The 19,317-nt window shown below is 40.7% G+C and overlaps 1 protein-coding gene across 14 annotated transcripts in view; it reads right to left on the bottom strand.

The window, feature by feature from the left end:
* Nucleotides 1-19,317, bottom strand: part of nbeaa (neurobeachin a) — an 812,689-nt gene that overhangs the window by 364,241 nt on the left and 429,131 nt on the right. For all 14 annotated transcript variants that reach the window (XM_078222243.1, XM_078222244.1, XM_078222247.1 and 11 more), the window contains 2 exons: nt 8,789-8,853; nt 6,445-6,553 (listed from right to left, as the gene is read on the bottom strand). In XM_078222243.1, coding sequence (XP_078078369.1) covers nt 6,445-6,553; nt 8,789-8,853 — 174 coding nt within the window. The remainder of the gene's footprint in view (nt 1-6,444; nt 6,554-8,788; nt 8,854-19,317) is intronic.

Raw genomic sequence — 19,317 nt, 5'->3', positions numbered from 1 at the left:
CCCAACTAGATATAGGAAGACATAGCAATCCCTCCCACTATAAGTTTCTAAATTTCAGTCTGAATGGGAAAGAGGGAAAACCTGGAAAGAATGAACATGTGTCACTCAACCATTCCTGCTAATGAATAGTTAAGATCATTCACACAGCTTCGCTGTCTCAGGCAAGGGACAATGCATGATCTAATAAGATCTACCAAACCAAAATATGTATATTTATAACATTATGTTGGGTAATCAAATCACATAATAAACAATTTACTTTAATCTCAGTTTTGGTCATTTTGTCAGTTGGCAATGTAAGTAACTGTAGTGATCCTTTTTCTGACCAGCAGAAAGGGAGACAGTGAGAAAAGGAGAGCGAAAAAGAGAAAAAGGCAGAGAAAGAAAAGGAGTGGCAAGAAAAACTCTCTGCGCCTGCTATACAATACATTACGCCTGTTGGTCAGTCATGTTGCAGCATTGACAGCTTATGTCGAGAAGCAAACGGCTAAGGGCATCCATCCTAACCCAGAATGGGTAAAAGCATCAAATTAGGAAATTGACACAATTTGGAAGTACAAAAAAAACCTAACATCTTTTGAAATCAAGTGCTATTTTGAAGTTCATTGTTGTTTCTTATAATTCTCAATGTCTGCTGGACATTTTGCTACTGAAACAAGATTAATAGATTTTTGAAATACAGGTATCGTGTCATACTAATGGAAACATCTTAACTTATATCACATATGAAGTAAGACAGGTTTAAGAAAGCATTGTTAGGGAATAATGCTGATGTCCAGGATCTTATTTGCTAACAGACATTGAAAGATAATTGAATCTTTCCATTTTATATCAAGTTCTGTCAGTTCTTATATCTCAACATTTTTTTCAAATAACAGCTAACTCAATCTAATACTGTCATCTTGGGTTACAGTGCACAAAACTGATAAGTATCGTATCTGTTATTGATCTGTTTTATGCTGTAAAGCTGTACCAGGGCACAGGTTGATCATGAATACATTTTTATCTTACTTCCAAAATATTTCATCTAACACCTAATAATAAAGTTGCAGTGGACACCTTCCATTTGACAAGTACTTACTGTCAACCTCCTGACACAATGAAGCAAAGGTTATGTTTATTTTTAGTGCCAACTGCCAGCACTGAGTCGTATACTTTATCAGTTAGGGCAAAGATCATAAGAGCTAGTGTATCAAGCTGTAGATTTAAGGAAGCTGCTGTGGCCAGATAAGAAACTCATCAAAACTGAGATGCCATATTCTCCTTTCATCCACAAGGTGCATGTTATTCACCTTTGACAAATTAACACAGTGTGATTTACAGATGAGCAATGGTTCCAATTTGATGGGGACGCTGTAGCCCAGATCAAATGCATGCCATAATATTTTCTGTTCTTAGAAGTTGCTCTCATTATTATGCAGTTAAATATATCAAGGTATGAATAAATATTTCAATGTGCAGTTCATAAAAGAATACAGGAGGTGCATTTATTTTGATGCTTGAACATCTTTTCCTGCACAACTTTAAAAATCCAAATATACATTAACATAAGCACATCAAAAAAGCATTGGAATTGTTTTCATTTTATGTTCTCACCTGCATCCAGTTAAAATACTGATCTCAGCTTATGCACTATATATTTGCTATTGTTTACTGCCTGTGCCTTTTTCAATTCAGATTTCTCGAAGTCGTCTTATTGTTATCGTTCTTTGTTTTCAGTGTCTTCTAAAGATTACTTGCTTATGTTCTATTTTTCATTGGCTGCTTTGCTTATATTCTACTTTTTCTTTCTATTCCAATAGTTTTAATTTCTGACCCTTTCCTTTCATGCTTCTGTCCATGACATTTCACTTTGATTTTTCTCCCTGTTTTAAACTGATGCCTTCTCATGTGATGCACATTCTGGTCTCCAGATTTAATTATTTGGTATCCTCTTAAGTATGAGTTCATCAATGTTGCCAAGACGTTTAAAAAAAATAAGATTCATTGCTTTCTGTACATCTAAATCATGCTACCTTCAGTATATATTTGAAGTACCATAACTGACAAAGTCTATAGACTATGAGCTGGAAAGTGGGATTAGGCTTGATAGTTCTTATTCACCCAGCAAGGTTGAGTGACTCCCTTCTGTGCCATAAAATTTTATGATTGTATCTTTCCAAAATTGCCAACAAATCAGTTTATTTCAATATTTGGAGAATATTCTCCAGGCTGGCACCCCAACAGTTGTGTTCAAAATCTCACGGAGGTGATATATTTCATGCATTCTTCTCTGAGCTTTTTAGTGGAAACTAATGTATGGATGAAAAGAGAGGGCTTCTGAAAAGTGATTTTTCAAGCGGAAATCTCCAGCATTTTCTAATAGTGAATTTACTTTATAGTCAATGTTCCGTGCTTCCCTTCTCTTTTCCTAAAGGTTTTGATTCCCTGGTGGAAGCTGGTGCTATGGGCCCATGTATGCCCTCATCCCTCAATCAAGTGGTTATTCTTCATGACTGAGCAGAATAATCATCCACAGAATATTGAATTGCAAGGTAGCAGTGGGATCATAGCTGACCACATGCACTTCCAAAATTAGATAGTGATCAATAGCAACAGCATTAATGATCGTCTCTTCCTGAACATTGAATCTTTGCACCAATCCCTGCAAGAAGTTAAGGGTGGTATCAAATTAAAAGAAATGCTATGAAGATTATTAGTAGGCCGGAAGATTGGGAAAGTTTTTGAAACCAACAAAGGATGACTAAAAAAAAAGTTAAAGAATGAGAGATAAGAAATAAAAACAGACAATGAAAGCTTCCACAAGTATATATAAAGGAAAAGAGTAGCTCAAATGAGCATTGATCCCCTAAGAGAGTGAGACTGGAGAATTAATAATGCAAAATAAGGAAAAAGAAGAGGCTTTGACAAGTATTATGTATCCATCTCCACAACAGAAGATACAAAAAGCATCCCAAGAATAAAAGATAATCAACATAGTGATTGTTTTAAATTCCTCCCTATCACTAGAGAAAAGGTAATGGGAAAACTAATGGGACTTAAGACCGACAATCCCCTGGACTTGAACAAAGAACAAAGAAAATTACAGCACAGGAACAGGCTCTTCGGCCCTCCAAGCCTGCACCGACCATGCTGCCCCACTGAACTAAAACCCCTACTCTTCCGGGGACCATATCCCTCTATTCCCATCCTATTCATATATTTGTCAAGACTCCTCTTAAAAATCACTATCATATCTGCTTCCACTACCTCCCCCGGCAGCGAGTTTCAGGCACCCACCACTCTCTGTGTAAAAAAACTTGCCTCGTACATCTATGTGGCCTTGATGGCCTAACATCCTAGGATCTTAAAAGAAATGCTGCAGAAATGGTGGATGCACTGGTTGTAATCATCCAAAATACCCTAGTTTCTAGAAAGGTCCCTGTGGATTGGAAAATCGCAAATGTAATACCTCTGCTCATGAGAGGTCAGAGACAGAAAGCAGGCACCTATAACCCAGTTCACCCAATGACTGTCATTGGCAAAATGCTAGAACCCTTTATTAAAAAAGATAGTAGAAGGACATTTAGAAATCATCAAGGGTGGGGGATGAAGGAACATATGGAGTGGGTGAAGGAGCAAAACTCGGCATAGAGAGTATGAGGGATATGAGGTTGCATCAATTGGTATTGATTGGGCATGGGGGTGACAGGGTGTGAAGAGTGAGGGCTGTTTGTTGCTTTGCTGTCATTATTACAACTGGAAGGAGTCCCAGGGCACCAAGATCGGCCTTTAAATAGCCGACATTCGGCACCCTCTGTGGCTATTAGTTTATTTTATTCATCTGTAGGACATGGACATCGCTAGCTGGCCAGCATTTATTGCCCATCCCTAGATGTCTGAGGGCAGTTGAGAGTCAACCACATTGCTGTGGCTCTGGAGTCATATGTAGGCCAGACCAGGTAAGGATTTCCATCCCTAAAGGACATTAGTGAACTAAATTGGTTTTTCCAACAATTGACAATGGTAATACGGTCATCAGTAGATTCTTAATTCCAGATAGTTTTTGTGGAATTCAAATTCCACCATCTGCCATGGTGGGATTTGAACAGGGTCCTCATAACATTAGCTGAATTTCTGGATTAATAGTCTAGCAATAATACCACGAGACCATTGCCTCCCCTCTAGAGTTCTGGACTCTCTTTGGGGTGGTGGACCCCACTCAATCCGTTCACCTAAAACAAATATTCTGGGTGGGATTCTCCCAAAAAAAATTCTAAGTGTCGAATTTGTGTAAAAAGAATAAAAACTGGAATAAATCACGCTGGTTTTTCAGCAGGAATTTCAAAATGAATTGCCACACCCTGTACACTACAGAGTGCATTAGCGTGATTCACTCCAGAAACCAGTGGGTGGGGCCTATACCTGCTGGAGAGGCCAGCAGCATAGCTCTGAGTGGGTCACTGTGCATATGCCGATCTGTCAGCACCAAGATCGGCGTATGCGCTGTGGTTCCTGTCTGCTGGCCTCCCGATCGCTGGCACTGCGATCCTGCATTGCTACCCTACTGACTACCCAATGGCCCGATCACTGGGCCCCAAACATGTCCGGTCCCAGCCCCCTCTGAGTGCCGGCCCCCCAACAGGCTGCACCCCACCACCCTGATGGCTAGTCCCGATCACTGGCCTCCCTCCCTCCCCCACCGATCCCGACTGCAGAATGGCAACTGGACCCCTCACCCCCACCAATCGCCTTTCACTGCAAAGCAGCTTTTTATCAGTGAAGGTCCGGCACTCCTCTCCTATGTAAATTAGGCTACAAGTTACTTTTTGGTCTATCTTTAACTATTGCATGCAACTAAGAGGAGGACACCTGTATTTCATTTAGAAATTCCAAAGACTGATGAGGATGATAAAAACATTTTCAGCTTGGAACAGAGGATGGAAAAGAGTGGAACATATAAAGATTATTTCTCTTAAAAAACTGTTGCCACAAAGGTATTTTATCAAGCTATTGCACAATCAAAATAGGCACAGTTTCATTACTACCCACCCCAGGTAATTCATGTTTGAAACAATGCAGCTCGATAGATGTTCTTAAAAATGGAAAAGTGGTACATTACAGGACCCCTTTCAGTACAGCATACCCTTTAACAAAGACAAAATTAGTCCAATGAAAACATTGGAAATTTACAACCTTCCTGCCCTACTTTCTCTCTGAATTGATCACTGTAAACACTAAAAATACTCAACAAGTTAGGAAGCATATGTGAACAGAGAAAAACAAGGTTAACATCTAAAGTTAATGATCTTTCATCTTAATTATACAGATTAAAATATCAACCTGAAACATTGGTCGGGATTCTCCGACCTTATCCGCGGCTGGGATTCTGCGGTCCGCTGCAGTGAATGGAGTTTTGGCTGAGCACCAATTTCTCTGTTCTCGCTGGCAGTGGTGGCAGAGTGTACAACATTGGAGAATTCTGACCATTAACTCTTATGTTCTCTCGCCACAGATTATTCCTCATCTGCTGAGCATTCCAGCATGTTCTATTTTTATTTCAGATTTACAGCATCTGAAACTTTTTGTTGTTCATGCTATCGAAAGATCCTGGTTGCCATAAGTTATTGCGAAGGTACATATTGGTCAGTTTTTCTTATTGTATTTATGTAGTGGCTGAATATAGTATTTACTTGCAAGGATGAATCAATCCAAATTGATACAGTATTATTAGCTTTTGTCAAAATTAGTTTTTGATTAGGCAAAGAAGAGGTATAAATGTTCCATTAAAATGACAGACAGCCACTCCAGGCCCACAATTCGAAATAAATTTAGCATATAATTTAATGCTGCGCAAATAACCATCTGCAGTTATCCAGTAAGGGAGCCATGGCATCAGCAGTCAGTCATAAAATTTGTTTTGACTTTTGATTTAAAAGAGCAATACACACAATGGACAAATTGCTCCTTCACTATTTTACATAATTTAAACTAACTCAATATTTGCTCCAGAAATGCCAACCTTTCGTGAGCTGATAGACACTAATAAGCGCCAAAGTATTGTGACTGCTTTTGGCTATCACTGCATATACAGAATTCTAAACAATTCATCAAAGCCAAAGGTATGTGAACTAATAAAAAAATAATAAAAACTGTCATACCTTTGAAATGCTACGATTATTTCTAGCCATTAATTGCAACATGTTTCATCTGACTTACCTAAGAACTGATAGTTCAATTGACAGTTGCCTGTCTGATAAAGGAGTTTCATCAGAACCGTAAAAGTTTTATAGATATTTGTGAAAGGCAATGCTATACCACTCAAACTATTTTTGACTGAGGCTTTTAACAAGCTTTGAATTAAAATGAAAAATCTTCCATGCGCACTAAAATAAGGGATTCATTTTGTTTCCCACTATTGTGACTTCTGCTTTGAAGTAAAATAAACTGTTAAAACCAACTTACCTCAAATTCTGCATGTTTATGAACATCTTCTGCCCTCTGTCTGTTCAGAATGAACTCTGCCTCATTAGCCACTCTAACTATGTGATCCTTCATGGCATGGCACAACAATCTTTAAAAAAATGAGCACAAGAATATCATAAGTCTTCCTTTAGTCTAGTGTACTTGACAAATGCTACCTTTGAATAAACAGATATTCTGCACACAACTGCCTAAAGTCCATTGCCTCCATACATACATTCATAAAATTCAGGTGATAGAAAGGTATAGATCAAACCTATCTTTATAATAAAATATAAATTACTGCAATTAATAGATAACAAAAATGAACAAAAGCAATACATAACTCATCCACTGATAATGAAGTCTGTTTCATTTATAATTATTTATAGAAAGTATTGAATTAAATAACTATTTAGTTGGCTGTCATTAAAGAAAATTCACATTGTTAGAATTTTATGACATAAATACCAGTGCAACAGTAGGAAAAGAACTGAGTTATGTTCAAATACACAGGTAGATAATTTGAGTGATACTACTTCTGGAAAATTCAAGAATGAATAGCGGAAAAAGCCTGGTTAATTAGTGATGATGCTAAAATCCATCAAATACCACATGCTGGAAAATGAGTTTCAATACCCTAATTGTTTTTATTTTTAAAATTCCAATTTGCTAATATGCATATTTATCACTTAATAAAAATCTCTTTTTATTCCAACAACCTTTTACCAATCTGATTCTCACTTTATTCTGGGAAAAAACAGTCCTTATTGTGTGGAGATTATATGTAATTTTACACATCATTAAATATGCTTTGTTTTAATTATGAAGGTGCTTTTTTATTCCTGTAATGATCCTGTTCATAATTTCTGGCCAGCCGCAGAGCACTTAAACCACAGCACATTCATCAACTGTTTATGCCCTGTTAATTGTAGACAACTGCACAATTACATTCTTAATCTATGATGAATAGCTAGCATTTAGATGGTTTCTTGCTGGTTAGAATGATTAGTTTTCTTCTTCATTCCATCTGAAAATTCTTCATTGCTGCTACAATGTTGAAAATATACATAGTGAAATATTATTCAAGCAAATCCGATTAAAATACAATTTTTGCGATAGTAAATCTTAAAAAGACACATTGACAGGTTGATTTATCAATCATGCCACAATACATTTTAAACAGAGACACAGACAGCTGTGGGTCTTTATTTCGCTACTGCGCAACTTCGATAAAAGCTGATTGCTATACACAACTATGAACTTTACATTGCACATATTCAAATTTATGGAGATTCTCCCAATTGTTCACTGAAACTGCATTTTACAAAATAACTTTGTATCATTGTTGCGTATGCGTATTTTAATCAGATAATTAATTATCTTCATACAATCTATATAGACTTTTGCCCACCATTTCACAATCCATTAATACGACACCTTGATTCACAAGAAAGATTCAAGCACAGACTGTTAAGTGAATGAAGAATCAAAATTCTGTGTCTGTTGTAGGTCATGAGGTCCACAGCAATAGTTAACAATTCTAAGCCAGCCCATATGTTGGTGAAAATTATTAGCCACTGACTGCAGTACCTTGGACAGAACCTAGTGCTTAAGCGATGCTGTTTTAATATGCTGAGAATGAAATCACCTACTGTAAAATACACAACACATATTCCTGAACAGATGGGGTAGCAGATTGGTTTACAGGCTAAACTCCCTTTATCCTTAATATGAAACTTCCCTGCTGTTTCAGCAGTTGTCCACAAACAAAATGAAAAATATCATTATTGACTGCACATTTTTCAGGACTTTGTGGAAAATGAAGAGTACAATGTTATGTTGATAGAGTTGCTAGAAAACTGCTACCAAAGTTGAGATTGTTTTAAATTCATAACGATTAAACTCTTCACGTAAATCATACACAACCATATCTCTACAGTGTAGAAGGAGGCACCTCGAGTCTGCACTGATTCTCCGAAAAAACATTTTACTCAGGTCCAACCCCAACCCTATCGCAGTAACCCCGAGCATTTACCATGGTTAATCCACCTAACCTGCACATTGTTGGATTTTGGGAAGAAACCAGAGCACCCGGAGGAAATCCACGCGGACATGGGAAGAACTTGACACAGTCACCCAAGGCCGGAATCAAACCCAGGTCCCTGTTGCTGTGAGGCAGCAATGCTAAACACTGCACCACTGAGCCACCCCACAGCTTCACCATAGCAAAAATTGAACTATTCATCGGTAGATAGTTTAAAAAAAAGGAATATTTTCCTGTAGAACACCTAGCATCTCCCTGGGCTCTACCCTGCAGCAGAAGGACAGTATAAAGCTTGGTTACCTTCCTTCATTGATGAGTTCAATAAATGCCAGTCCTGCATTCTTCTGAATAGAGTTCTGCCATTCCTGGAAAAACAGACAAAATACTATGTTACTAAACCTACTTGAAATGTGTATATCAAATTTGTACAGGTGCAATTCAAAAAATAAATAATAAAGTCAGTCGTATATTTTTGAATTCCATACCTTAATTAATTGGAGATTTCTAAAATAAACTTCTACAAGCTCCAATTGATATAATTATAAAAAACATTATATTTTTTAAATTTCCAAATGCTTAAGATTGTAATAGATTGCACTACAAAGTGTTGTGAACGAAGCCCAGTCCATCATGCAAACCAGCCCCCCATCCATTGACTCTGTCTACACTTCCTGCTGCCTCAGAAAAGCAACCAGCATAGTCAAGGACCCACGCACCCCGGACATACTCTCTTCCACTTTCTTCCATCAGATATAAGATACAAAAGTCTGAGGTCACGTACCAACCAACTCAAGAACAGCTTCTTCCCTGCTGCCATCAGACCTTTGAATGAACCTACTTTATATTATGTTGATTTTATGTTGATCTAAACCCTAGCTATAACTGTAACATTACATTCTGCACCCTCTCCTTTCTTTCTCTATGAACAGTATGCTCTGTCTATATAGCATGCAAGAAACAATACTTTTCACTGTATACTAATACATGTGACAATAATAAATCAAAAATCATTGCCCTTGCTAAAGTTAGGTTTTGTTGTTTCCTTAAATGTTATTGATTTGTCTAAATACGTTTAGGTTTAACCAACCCATGTACTGTAGTTATAGGTATGGATCTAAGAAAGTCTGCAGAAAGAAATGATTTAAAGTAAGAAAGCAGCATAAATTTGAAAGAACGGAAAGTTCAAGGTGGGGAGATGAGTGGCGGCTATAGAAGTAGAGGAGGTTATTGGTACAAAGCCATGGAGAAAACTTAAATATAAGAATGAAAATATTAAATTGGAGACACTGAATGACTAGGTGCCAAGATAGGTTAGCGAGGCAGGGGTGAAAGGTAAATGGAACTTTGAGCTGGAAAGGATACAGACCTGAGTTTTATATGGGTTAACATTTATGGAGGATGGTACTTGGCAGGTTGCCCAAATAAGCATTAGAATTGTTGAGAATGGAGGTGACAAAGGCATGGATGAATGTTTTAGTTTCAGATGAATTGTGTAAGGGCAGAGGTGAGCAATTTTATGGAGGTACAGAAACGTCATAAATTTATGACATAGGAGGAGGTCTCTCAGCCCATCATGAGTCTGGTGGTTGAAAATTAGCTATACAACCTAATTGCATTTTCCAGCTCTTTGATTAGAGACCTGTTGGTTATAACACTTAAAACACATATCCAAGTATTTTAAAATGCAATGTGTGTTTTCACTTCTACCACCCTTTCAGGCCCCCATCACTCTCTAGATGAAAACAAATTACTTCTCAACTGCCCTCTAATCCTTCTGTCGATTACTTTAAATCTATGCCCCCCAGTTATTGGCTTCTCCGCAAAAGGAAATAAATTCTTCCTCTCCACTCTAGTACAGTCCCTCATAATTTTGTCCACATCAATTTGAAGTTACCTCGGTTTCTGCTGTTCCAAAAAAAACAACCCCAGCCTATCCAATCCTTCCTCATAGCTATAATTCCACTTCTGGTGATGTCCTCATAAATTTTCTCTGTACCCCCCCAGTTTGATCACATTGTGCGTGAAATGTGATGACTGCAGGCAGAACTGCAGGCAGAACTCTAGAAGAGCTAAACTAATGTTTTATACGCTCTATCCTAACCTTCCTCCTCTTATATGCCTCAACGAGTAAGGTCTCTCAGATGTTTTCTGAACTACCTTTGCTACCTGATCTGCTCCATTCAGTGAACCCCTCAGTTCTGCAGTACATTTATTGTGTATTTTCTCATCTTTATTATTCTTCCTAAATGCATTACCTCATATTTCATAGAATCCCTACAGTTCAGAAGAGAACATTCAGTCATCAAGTCAGCACTGATTCTCCAAAAGAGCATCTTACCAGACTGAAGCCCATTTGCAACGTTTTTGCCAACCTCCCCTACCTCTTGACATCTTCTGCAGTCTACATTTTTATTCCTCACCAATCACAAAAATAACTTTTATATAATCTGCAAACTATCTAATCATGCTCTCCACATTTAAAATCTAAATATACACAATGAAAAACAAGAAACCGTGTATTGAGTCTTGTGGAAGCCCAGCAACATAAACACTGATCAACCACTACATCTGCTTCCTGCCACACAGCCAAAATTGTCCTTGGGTCCCAAAAGGCTCTTAATTTTCTGACCAGTCTGTCAGATTGCACATCATCAAAAACCTTCCCAAAATTTATGAAGACCACTTCAAACTTGCTGCCATTATCATCCTTGTTACCTCCTGAAAAAAATTCAATCATACCAGTCAGACATGCCTTCCTTTAACAAATCCATACTGTCCTTGATTATTTCCGGCCTTTCTAAATGCATGATTTATACTGTAAATGCTCCTAATCCTTCCTTCCTTTTTCAGTGGCAGTACAATATTCTCCAGAACCACACGTGTAGTTAGGGAGGATTGGAAAATGATGGTCAGAACCTCCGCTATTCCATCACTGGAACCATTCTTCTAAATCTACTCTTTACCCTCTCTAAATAATCCTTCACATTACTTCTAAAGTGCATTTATAGAGGTTCATTATAACTTCCTTCCTCCTTGGAGCTGCTGCACCACAGGAGGTCATTCAGCCCATCATGTCCATGCTGGCTGTCTGCAAGAATAACTCACCTTCTCCCACATCCCTGCCCTTTCCCTGTAGCCCTGCAATGTATTTTCTTCATGTGCTTATCTAATTCATAGAATCATAGAAACCCTACAGTACAGAAAGAGGCCATTCGGCCCATCGAGTCTGCACCGACCACAATCCCACCCAGGCCCGACCCCCATACCCCTACATATTTACCCACTAATCCCTCTAACCTACGCATCTCAGGACACTAAGGGCAATTTTTTTTGTAGCATGGCCAATCAACCTAACCCGCACATCTTTGGACTGTGGGAGGAAACCGGAGCACCCGGAGGAAACCCACGCAGACATGAGGAGAATGTGCAAACTCCACACAGACAGTGACCCAACCTGGGAATTGAACCCAGGTCGCTGGAGCTGTGAAGCAGTAGTGCTAACCACTGTGGTATCGTGCCGCCCGGTATTCAAATTCAATTTGAAACCCATGATTGCATTTGCCTTCATCATGTTCTCCAGCAGTGTTTTCAGATCCTAACCACTCATTGTGTGAAAATGTTTTCCGTTATGTTGTTGTTGGTTGTTTTGCCAGACATCTTAAGTAGTGTCGTTTGGTTCTCGATCCTTCTACCAATGGGAACAGTTTCTCAACATTTACTCTGCCTGGACCTCTCATGATTTTCTACTCAATCACCTATATATAAGCCTTTTCTTTTCCAAATAGAACAATCTGTCATAAGAACATAAGAAATAGGAGCAGGAGTAGGCCATCCAGCCCCTCGAGCCTGCCCCGCCATTCAATAAGATCATGGCTGATCTGATAGTGGTTTAGTTCCACTTACCCGCCCGCTCACCATAACCCTTAATTCCCTTATTGATCAGAAATCTATCTACCTGTGACTTAAACATATTTAACGAGGTAGCCGCCACTGCTTCAATGGGCAGAGAATTCCAGAGATTCACTACCCTCTGAGAGAAGAAGTTCCTCCTCAACTCTGTCCTAAACTGACTCCCCCTTATTTTGAGGCTGTGTCCTCTAGTTCTTGTTTCCTTTCTAAGTGGAAAGAATCTCTCTGCCTCTACCCTATCTAGCCCCTTCATTATCTTATATGTCTCTATAAGATCTCCCCTCAGCCTTCTAAACTCCAACGAGTACAGGCCCAATCTACTCAATCTCTCCTCATAAGCTAACCCCCTCATCTCCGGTATCAACCTGGTGAACCTTCTCTGTACTCCCTCCAAGGCCAATACATCCTTCCGCAAATAAGGGGACCAAAATTGCACACAATACTCTAGTTGTGGCCTCACCAGTACCTTGTACAATTGCAGCAAGACCTCCCTGCTATTATACTCCATCCCCTTTGCGATAAAGGCCAACATTCCATTTGCCTTCTTGATCACCTGCTGCATCTGCAAACTGAGTTTTTGCGATTCATGCACAAGGACCCCCAGGTCCCTCTGCACAGTAGCATGTTGTAATTTTTCACCATTTAAATAATAGTCCATTTTACTATTATTCCTTCCAAAGTGGATAACCTCACACTTGTCAACATTATACTCCATCTGTCAGATCCTCGCCCACTCACTTAGCCTATCCAAATCTCTCTGTAGACTTTTCGCATCCTCCACGCAATTCGCTTTCCCACTCATCTTTGTATCATCCACAAACTTTGTTACCCTACACTCGGTCCCCTCCTCCAGATCGTCTCTGTATATGGTAAACAGTTGAGGCCCCAGCACCAATCCCTGTGGCATGTCACTAGTCACCAACTGCCAACCAGAAAAGCACCCATTTATTCCAACTCTCTGCTTCCTGTTAGATAACCAATCCTCAATCCACGCTAACACTTTACCCCCAACTCCGTGTACCTTAATCTTCTGCAGCAACCTTTTGTGAGGCACCTTATCGAACGCCTTCTGGAAATCCAAAAACACCACATCCACCAGTTCCCCTCTGTCAACTGCACTCGTTACATCTACATAAAAATCCAGTAAATTCGTCAAACACGACTTTCCCTTCATGAATCCATGCTGCGTCTGCTTGATCGAACCATTTTTTTTCCAGGTGTCCTGCTATTTCTTCTTTAATGATGGATTCCAGCAATTTCCCAACTACGGATGTTAAGCTAACCGGCCTGTAGTTACCCGACTTTTTTCTACCTCCTTTTTTAAACAGTGGCGTCACATTTGCTGTTTTCCAATCAGCTGGCACTTCCCCAGAGTCCAGCGAATTTTGATAAATTACAACCAACGCATCTGCTATTACTTCTGCCATTTCTTTCAGTACCCTGGGATGCATTCCATCCGGGCCCGGGGACTTCTCTATCTTTAGTCCCATTAGCCTACCAAGCACTACCTCTTTAGTAATAGTAATCGTTTTAAGGACCTCACCCCCTACAGTCCCACGACCGTCAATTTTCGGTAAGCTATTTGTGTCCTCTACCGTGAAGACCGACACAAAAAACTTGTTTAAGGCCTCGGCCATTTCCTCGTTTCCCATTATTAAATCCCTCTTCTCGTCTTCTAAGGGTCCAACATTTACTTTAGCTACTCTTTTCCTTTTTATATATTTGTAAAAACTTTTACTATCAGTTTTTATATTTTGTGCTAGTTTAGTTTCATAATCTATCTTTCCGTTCTTTATCGCTTTCTTAGTAGTTCTTTGTTGTTTTTTAAAGCTTTCCCAATCTTCTAATTCCCCATTAGTTTTGGACACTCTGTACGCATCGGTTTTTAATTTAATACTCTCCTATATTTCCTTAGTTATCCATGGCTGGTTATCCCTTTTCTTACATTCCTTCTTTATCACAGGAATATATTTGTGCTGAGTATTGAGAAGAATCTCCTTAAAAATCCACCATTGTTGCTCAGCTGTCCTACCAACTAGTCTATGCTCCCATTCTACATTAGCCAATTCTGCCCTCATCCTATTGTACTCCCCTCTGTTGAAGCAGAGGACACTGGTTTGGAACAAAGAACAATACAGCACAGGAACAGGCCCTTCGGCCTCCAAGCCCGCGCCGCTCCCTGGTCCAAACTAGACCATTCTTTTGTATCCCTCCATTCCCACTCCGTTCATGTGGCTATCTAGATAAGTCTTAAACGTTCCCAGTGTGTCCGCCTCCACCACCTTGCCCGGCAGCGCATTCCAGGCCCCCACCACCCTCTGTGTAAAATACGTCCTTCTGATATCCGTGTTAAACCTCCCCCCCCCCCTCACCTTGAACCTATGACCTCTCGTGAACGTCACCACCGATCTGGGAAAAAGCTTCCCACCGTTCACCCTATCTATGCGTTTCATAATTTTATACACCTCTATTAGGTCACCCCTCATCCTCCATCTTTCCAGTGAGAACAACCCCAGTTTACCCAATCTCTCCTCATAACTAAGCCCTTCCATACCAGGCAACATCCTGGTAAACCTCCTCTGCACTCTCTCTAAAGCCTCCACGTCCTTCTGGTAGTGTGGCGACCAGAACTGGGCGCAGTATTCCAAATGCAGCCGAACCAACGTTCTATACAACTGCAACATCAGACCCCAACTTTTATACTCTATGCCCCATCCTATAAAGGCAAGCATGCCATATGCCTTATTCACTACCATCTCCACCTGTGACGTCACCTTCAAGGATCTGTGGACTTGCACACCCAGGTCCCTCTGCGTATCTACACCCTTTATGGTTCTGCCATTTATCGTTAGTTCTACCAAAATGCATCACTTCGCATTTATCTGGATTGAACTCCATCTGCCATTTCTTTGCCCAAATTTCCAGCCTATCTATATCCTTCTGTAGCCTCTGACAATGTTCCTCACTATCTGCAAGTCCAGCCATTTTCGTGTCGTCCGCAAACTTACTGACCCTACTTTCTCACCCTCCATTGTATTAGAAATTCAACCTTATTGTGATCACTCATTCCAACAGGATCCCTCACAAGAAGATCATTAATTTTACCTGTCTCATTACACAGGACCAGATCCAAGATAGCTTGCTCCCTCGTAGGTTCTGTAACATACTGTTCGAGGAAACTATCCCGACAGCATTCTAAGAACTCTTCCTCAAGTCCACCGCGTTCGACTTGAGTCAACCAATCAATATGCAGGTTAAAATCACCCATGATTATTGCTGTTCCGTTTTTGCACGCATCCATTATTTGCTTGTTTATAGTCCGACCCACCTCAAAGTTATTATTTGGGGGTCTATAGACCACGCCCACCGGTGACTTTCTCCCCTTACTATTCCTTAACTCCACCCACAACGATTCCACATTATGTTTCTTAGAGCCTATATTGTCTCTCACTACCGCCCTGATGTTATCTTTAATTAACAGAGCTACCCCACCTCCTTTTCCTTCCTGTCTATCCTTCCGAAATGTCTGATACCCCTGGATATTCAGTTCCCAGTCCTGGTCACCCTGCAGCCACGTTTCTGTAATGGCCACTAGATCATACCCACTTGTACTGATTTGTGCCATCAACTCATTCACTTTGTTTCGAATGCTACGTGCATTCAGGTAAAGTGCCTTTATGCTAGCCTTTATATGGACCCAATTTGTTAGTGCATTCTTTTGATTGCACGCTCTGTCCCTACCTGTCGCAAACTGGTTATCCTTCCCCAGACCATCTCCTTGCACTGCGTTGACCGCCTGCCTTCTTGTGTTTGTCACCTTTTTTACTCTGCCTGAGCCCTTGACTCCTTTAACTAGATGAATGTCCTCATCATTAACCTTCACTCGTATCCTCTCCTTTACCTTTGATTTTGTAATTCCCCATACCCCTGAACCCTCCCCCCCACTATTTAATTTAAAGCCCTATTTACAGCCCTGGTTATACGATTCGCCAGGACTCTGGTCCCAGCACGATTCAGACAAAGACCATCCCATCTGAACAGGTCCCATCTTCCACAATACTGGTGACAATATCCCATGAATTCAAACCCATTCCTCCCACACCAATCTTTGAGCCATGCATTTACCTCCTTAATCTTATTTACCCTGCGCCAATTTACTTGTGGCTCAGGTAGTAATCCAGAGATTACCACCTTGTTGGTTCTGTTTTTTAATTTGGCTCCTAGCTTTTCATACTCCCTCTGCAGAACCTCATTGGCACCTACGTGGACCACTACAACTGGATTCTTAACCTCCCACTCCAAGTTCCTCTGCAGCCCAGATGAGATATCCTGGACCCGAGCACCAGGCAGGCAACACAACCTTCGGGATTCTCGATCCTGGTCACAAAGAACACTGTCCACATAATTGAAGACCTTCATCACTGGAACCATTCTTCTAACTCTACTCTTTACCCTCTTGAAATAATCCTTCACATTCTTCCTAAAGCGTGGTACCCAGTACATTTTATAGAGATTCATTATAACTTTTGCACTCCATGCCCCTATTTATGAGGCTCAGGATCTCTTATGTCATTTAAACATCTTCTCAACCTTCCCTGCTACCAACAACTTTTTGTGTATATACACCTTGGGGGTCTCGCTGTTCTTGCACCCATTTTGAACCCTTTATTTGCTTTTGGCTCTCCTTGGTCTTCCTTGCTTGTTTCGCTTAGCAGCCTGAAAATATTTAATCTGATTCTCCTGTTTATCTAGTTTCCTGCCAAATCCCTTAATATTTTCCCTCTCATGTTAATCTAACTCGATATTTCACACTCCTCATCTCAATTACAATGTCTGCATCACCGCCCTTTTCTGTGAATAATAAACAAAATATTCATTAAGAACCATGTCCACATCTTCCCCTTGCACACACGTTACCATTTTGGTCTTGAAAATACCCGACTCCTTCTATGATTATCATCTTGCTTTTTATGCATTTATAAAACATCTTTGAGTTTGCCTTGATTGGACTTGACAATATTTTTTTCTTGCCTTGTTTTTTCTTTCCTAATCGCCTTTTTAATTTCAACCCTACACTTTCTTTCTGCTCTGGACTTCTGAGCTAACCTGTAAGCTCCTTGGCATCCAGGGAACTCTAGATTTTGGAGATCAATGCAGGCGTTTTCCAGTCCCCTGCCAACATATTTCAAGGTGGAAGCACCTAAAATATGGTTGGCAGCCAGTCACCTTCCAAATCACCTCCAAGCTGTCCCCCCTCTACAGGGAGTAGGTAAGGTGTCAGGCAGTCCCCCACCTTTAGGTACATTGAGGCCCTTAAGTAGACAATTAATTGCCACCAAAGGGTCTCATTCCTCTTCCGCTACAACTTCCCAGCCTGCAATATTAAGTGGGGGCCCGAACCTTCACTGTATGTGAGGCTAATGGACAGGGAGGTACCTCCTTTGGGGGGGTTCCCTGTTCCCCCTGCCCAAGATGATACCCCACTTTCCCCCACCATCCCAGCCTCTGTAACACAACCGTCCTCACTTGAGTCTCCTGGCCATGCCTGCTATAAATGCCTGGACTTACCTCAAGTCTGGGAGACCTTTCACCTCTTCTTTGGGACTGCCTGCAATTCCAGCAATGGCCACTACTGTCTTCTGGCACTGCTGGGATTACAGATCTGCCTGCCAATTCAGTTTGGCTGGCAGCTCTCTGGGATGGAACCTTCTTTCCCTGAAGAAATAACACTGCGCAAACTGCCAAAATCTTCCTAACTAAATATTTAAAGACTTGTTCTCCAGAATTTGCCAGTACAGTGACAACACCGGTATCTACCCAGTATAGTGGAAAATTGCGCATGTGTATCCTGTACACAAAAAGCAGGACAAATTAAGCTCACACCGCCCCATCAGTCTACTCTCGATCATCAGTAAAGTGGTGGAAGGGGTCATCAATAATGCTGTCAAGTGGCACTTGCTGAGCAATAACCTACTCACTGATGCTCAATTTCAGTTCCACCAGGATCACTGACCTTGGACTTCTGACCTCAGTACAGCCTTGATTCAAACATGGACAAAAGAACTGAAATCCAGAGGTGAGGTGAGAGTGACTGTCCTTGACATCAAGACCGTATTTAACCAGGTATGGCATCAAGAAGCAGTGGAAGAATCAGGGAGAAAACTCTTAACTGATTGGAATCATATCTTGCACAAAGAAAGATGGTCGCAGTTGTTAGAAATCAGTCATTTCAGCTCCAGGATGTCACTGCAGGAGTTCATCAGGGTAATATCCTAGGCCCATCCATCTTCAACTGCTCCATTAATAATCTTCCTTCCATCATAAGGCCAAAAGTGGGGATGTTCACTGATGATTGCACCAAGTTCAGCACCATTCGTGACTCCTCAGATACTGAAACAGCCCATGTCCAAATGCAACAAGTCCTGGACAATATCCAGGCTTGGGCTGACAAGAGTCAAGTAGCATTCGTGGCACTCAAGTGCCAGACGATAACCATCTCCAACAAGAAAGAATTTAATTCATCACTGCTTGAAATTCAATGGCATTACCATCACTGAATTCCCCACTATCAACAGCGTGGGGTAAGGAGGTCTTGGGCACTGTGGTAGTGTCTCTATATCTGCACCAGAAGCTTCGGGTTCAAGTCCAACGCCACAACTTGGTGGCCATGGAAGGGATGTTTATAATGCGGTACAATGGACTGAGAATACTACCACCTGGAAATTCACCTCCAAACCACTAACCATCCTGCCTTTAAATATATCATCATTCTTTCACTGTCGCTGGGTCAAAATCCTCCTTTCCTAACAGCACTGTAGGACACTACATGAACTGCTGTGGTTCAAGAAGGCAGCTCACCATCACCTTCTCGAGGGCATTTAGGGATGTGCATTAAATGCTGGCCAACAAAACCCATATCC

Source organism: Mustelus asterias, chromosome 10 (assembly GCF_964213995.1).
Source record: "Mustelus asterias chromosome 10, sMusAst1.hap1.1, whole genome shotgun sequence".
Taxonomy (NCBI): Eukaryota; Metazoa; Chordata; class Chondrichthyes; order Carcharhiniformes; family Triakidae; genus Mustelus; species Mustelus asterias.
The sequence above is the reverse complement of the archived record's forward strand: the minus strand, read 5'-3'. Positions and strand labels throughout refer to the sequence as shown.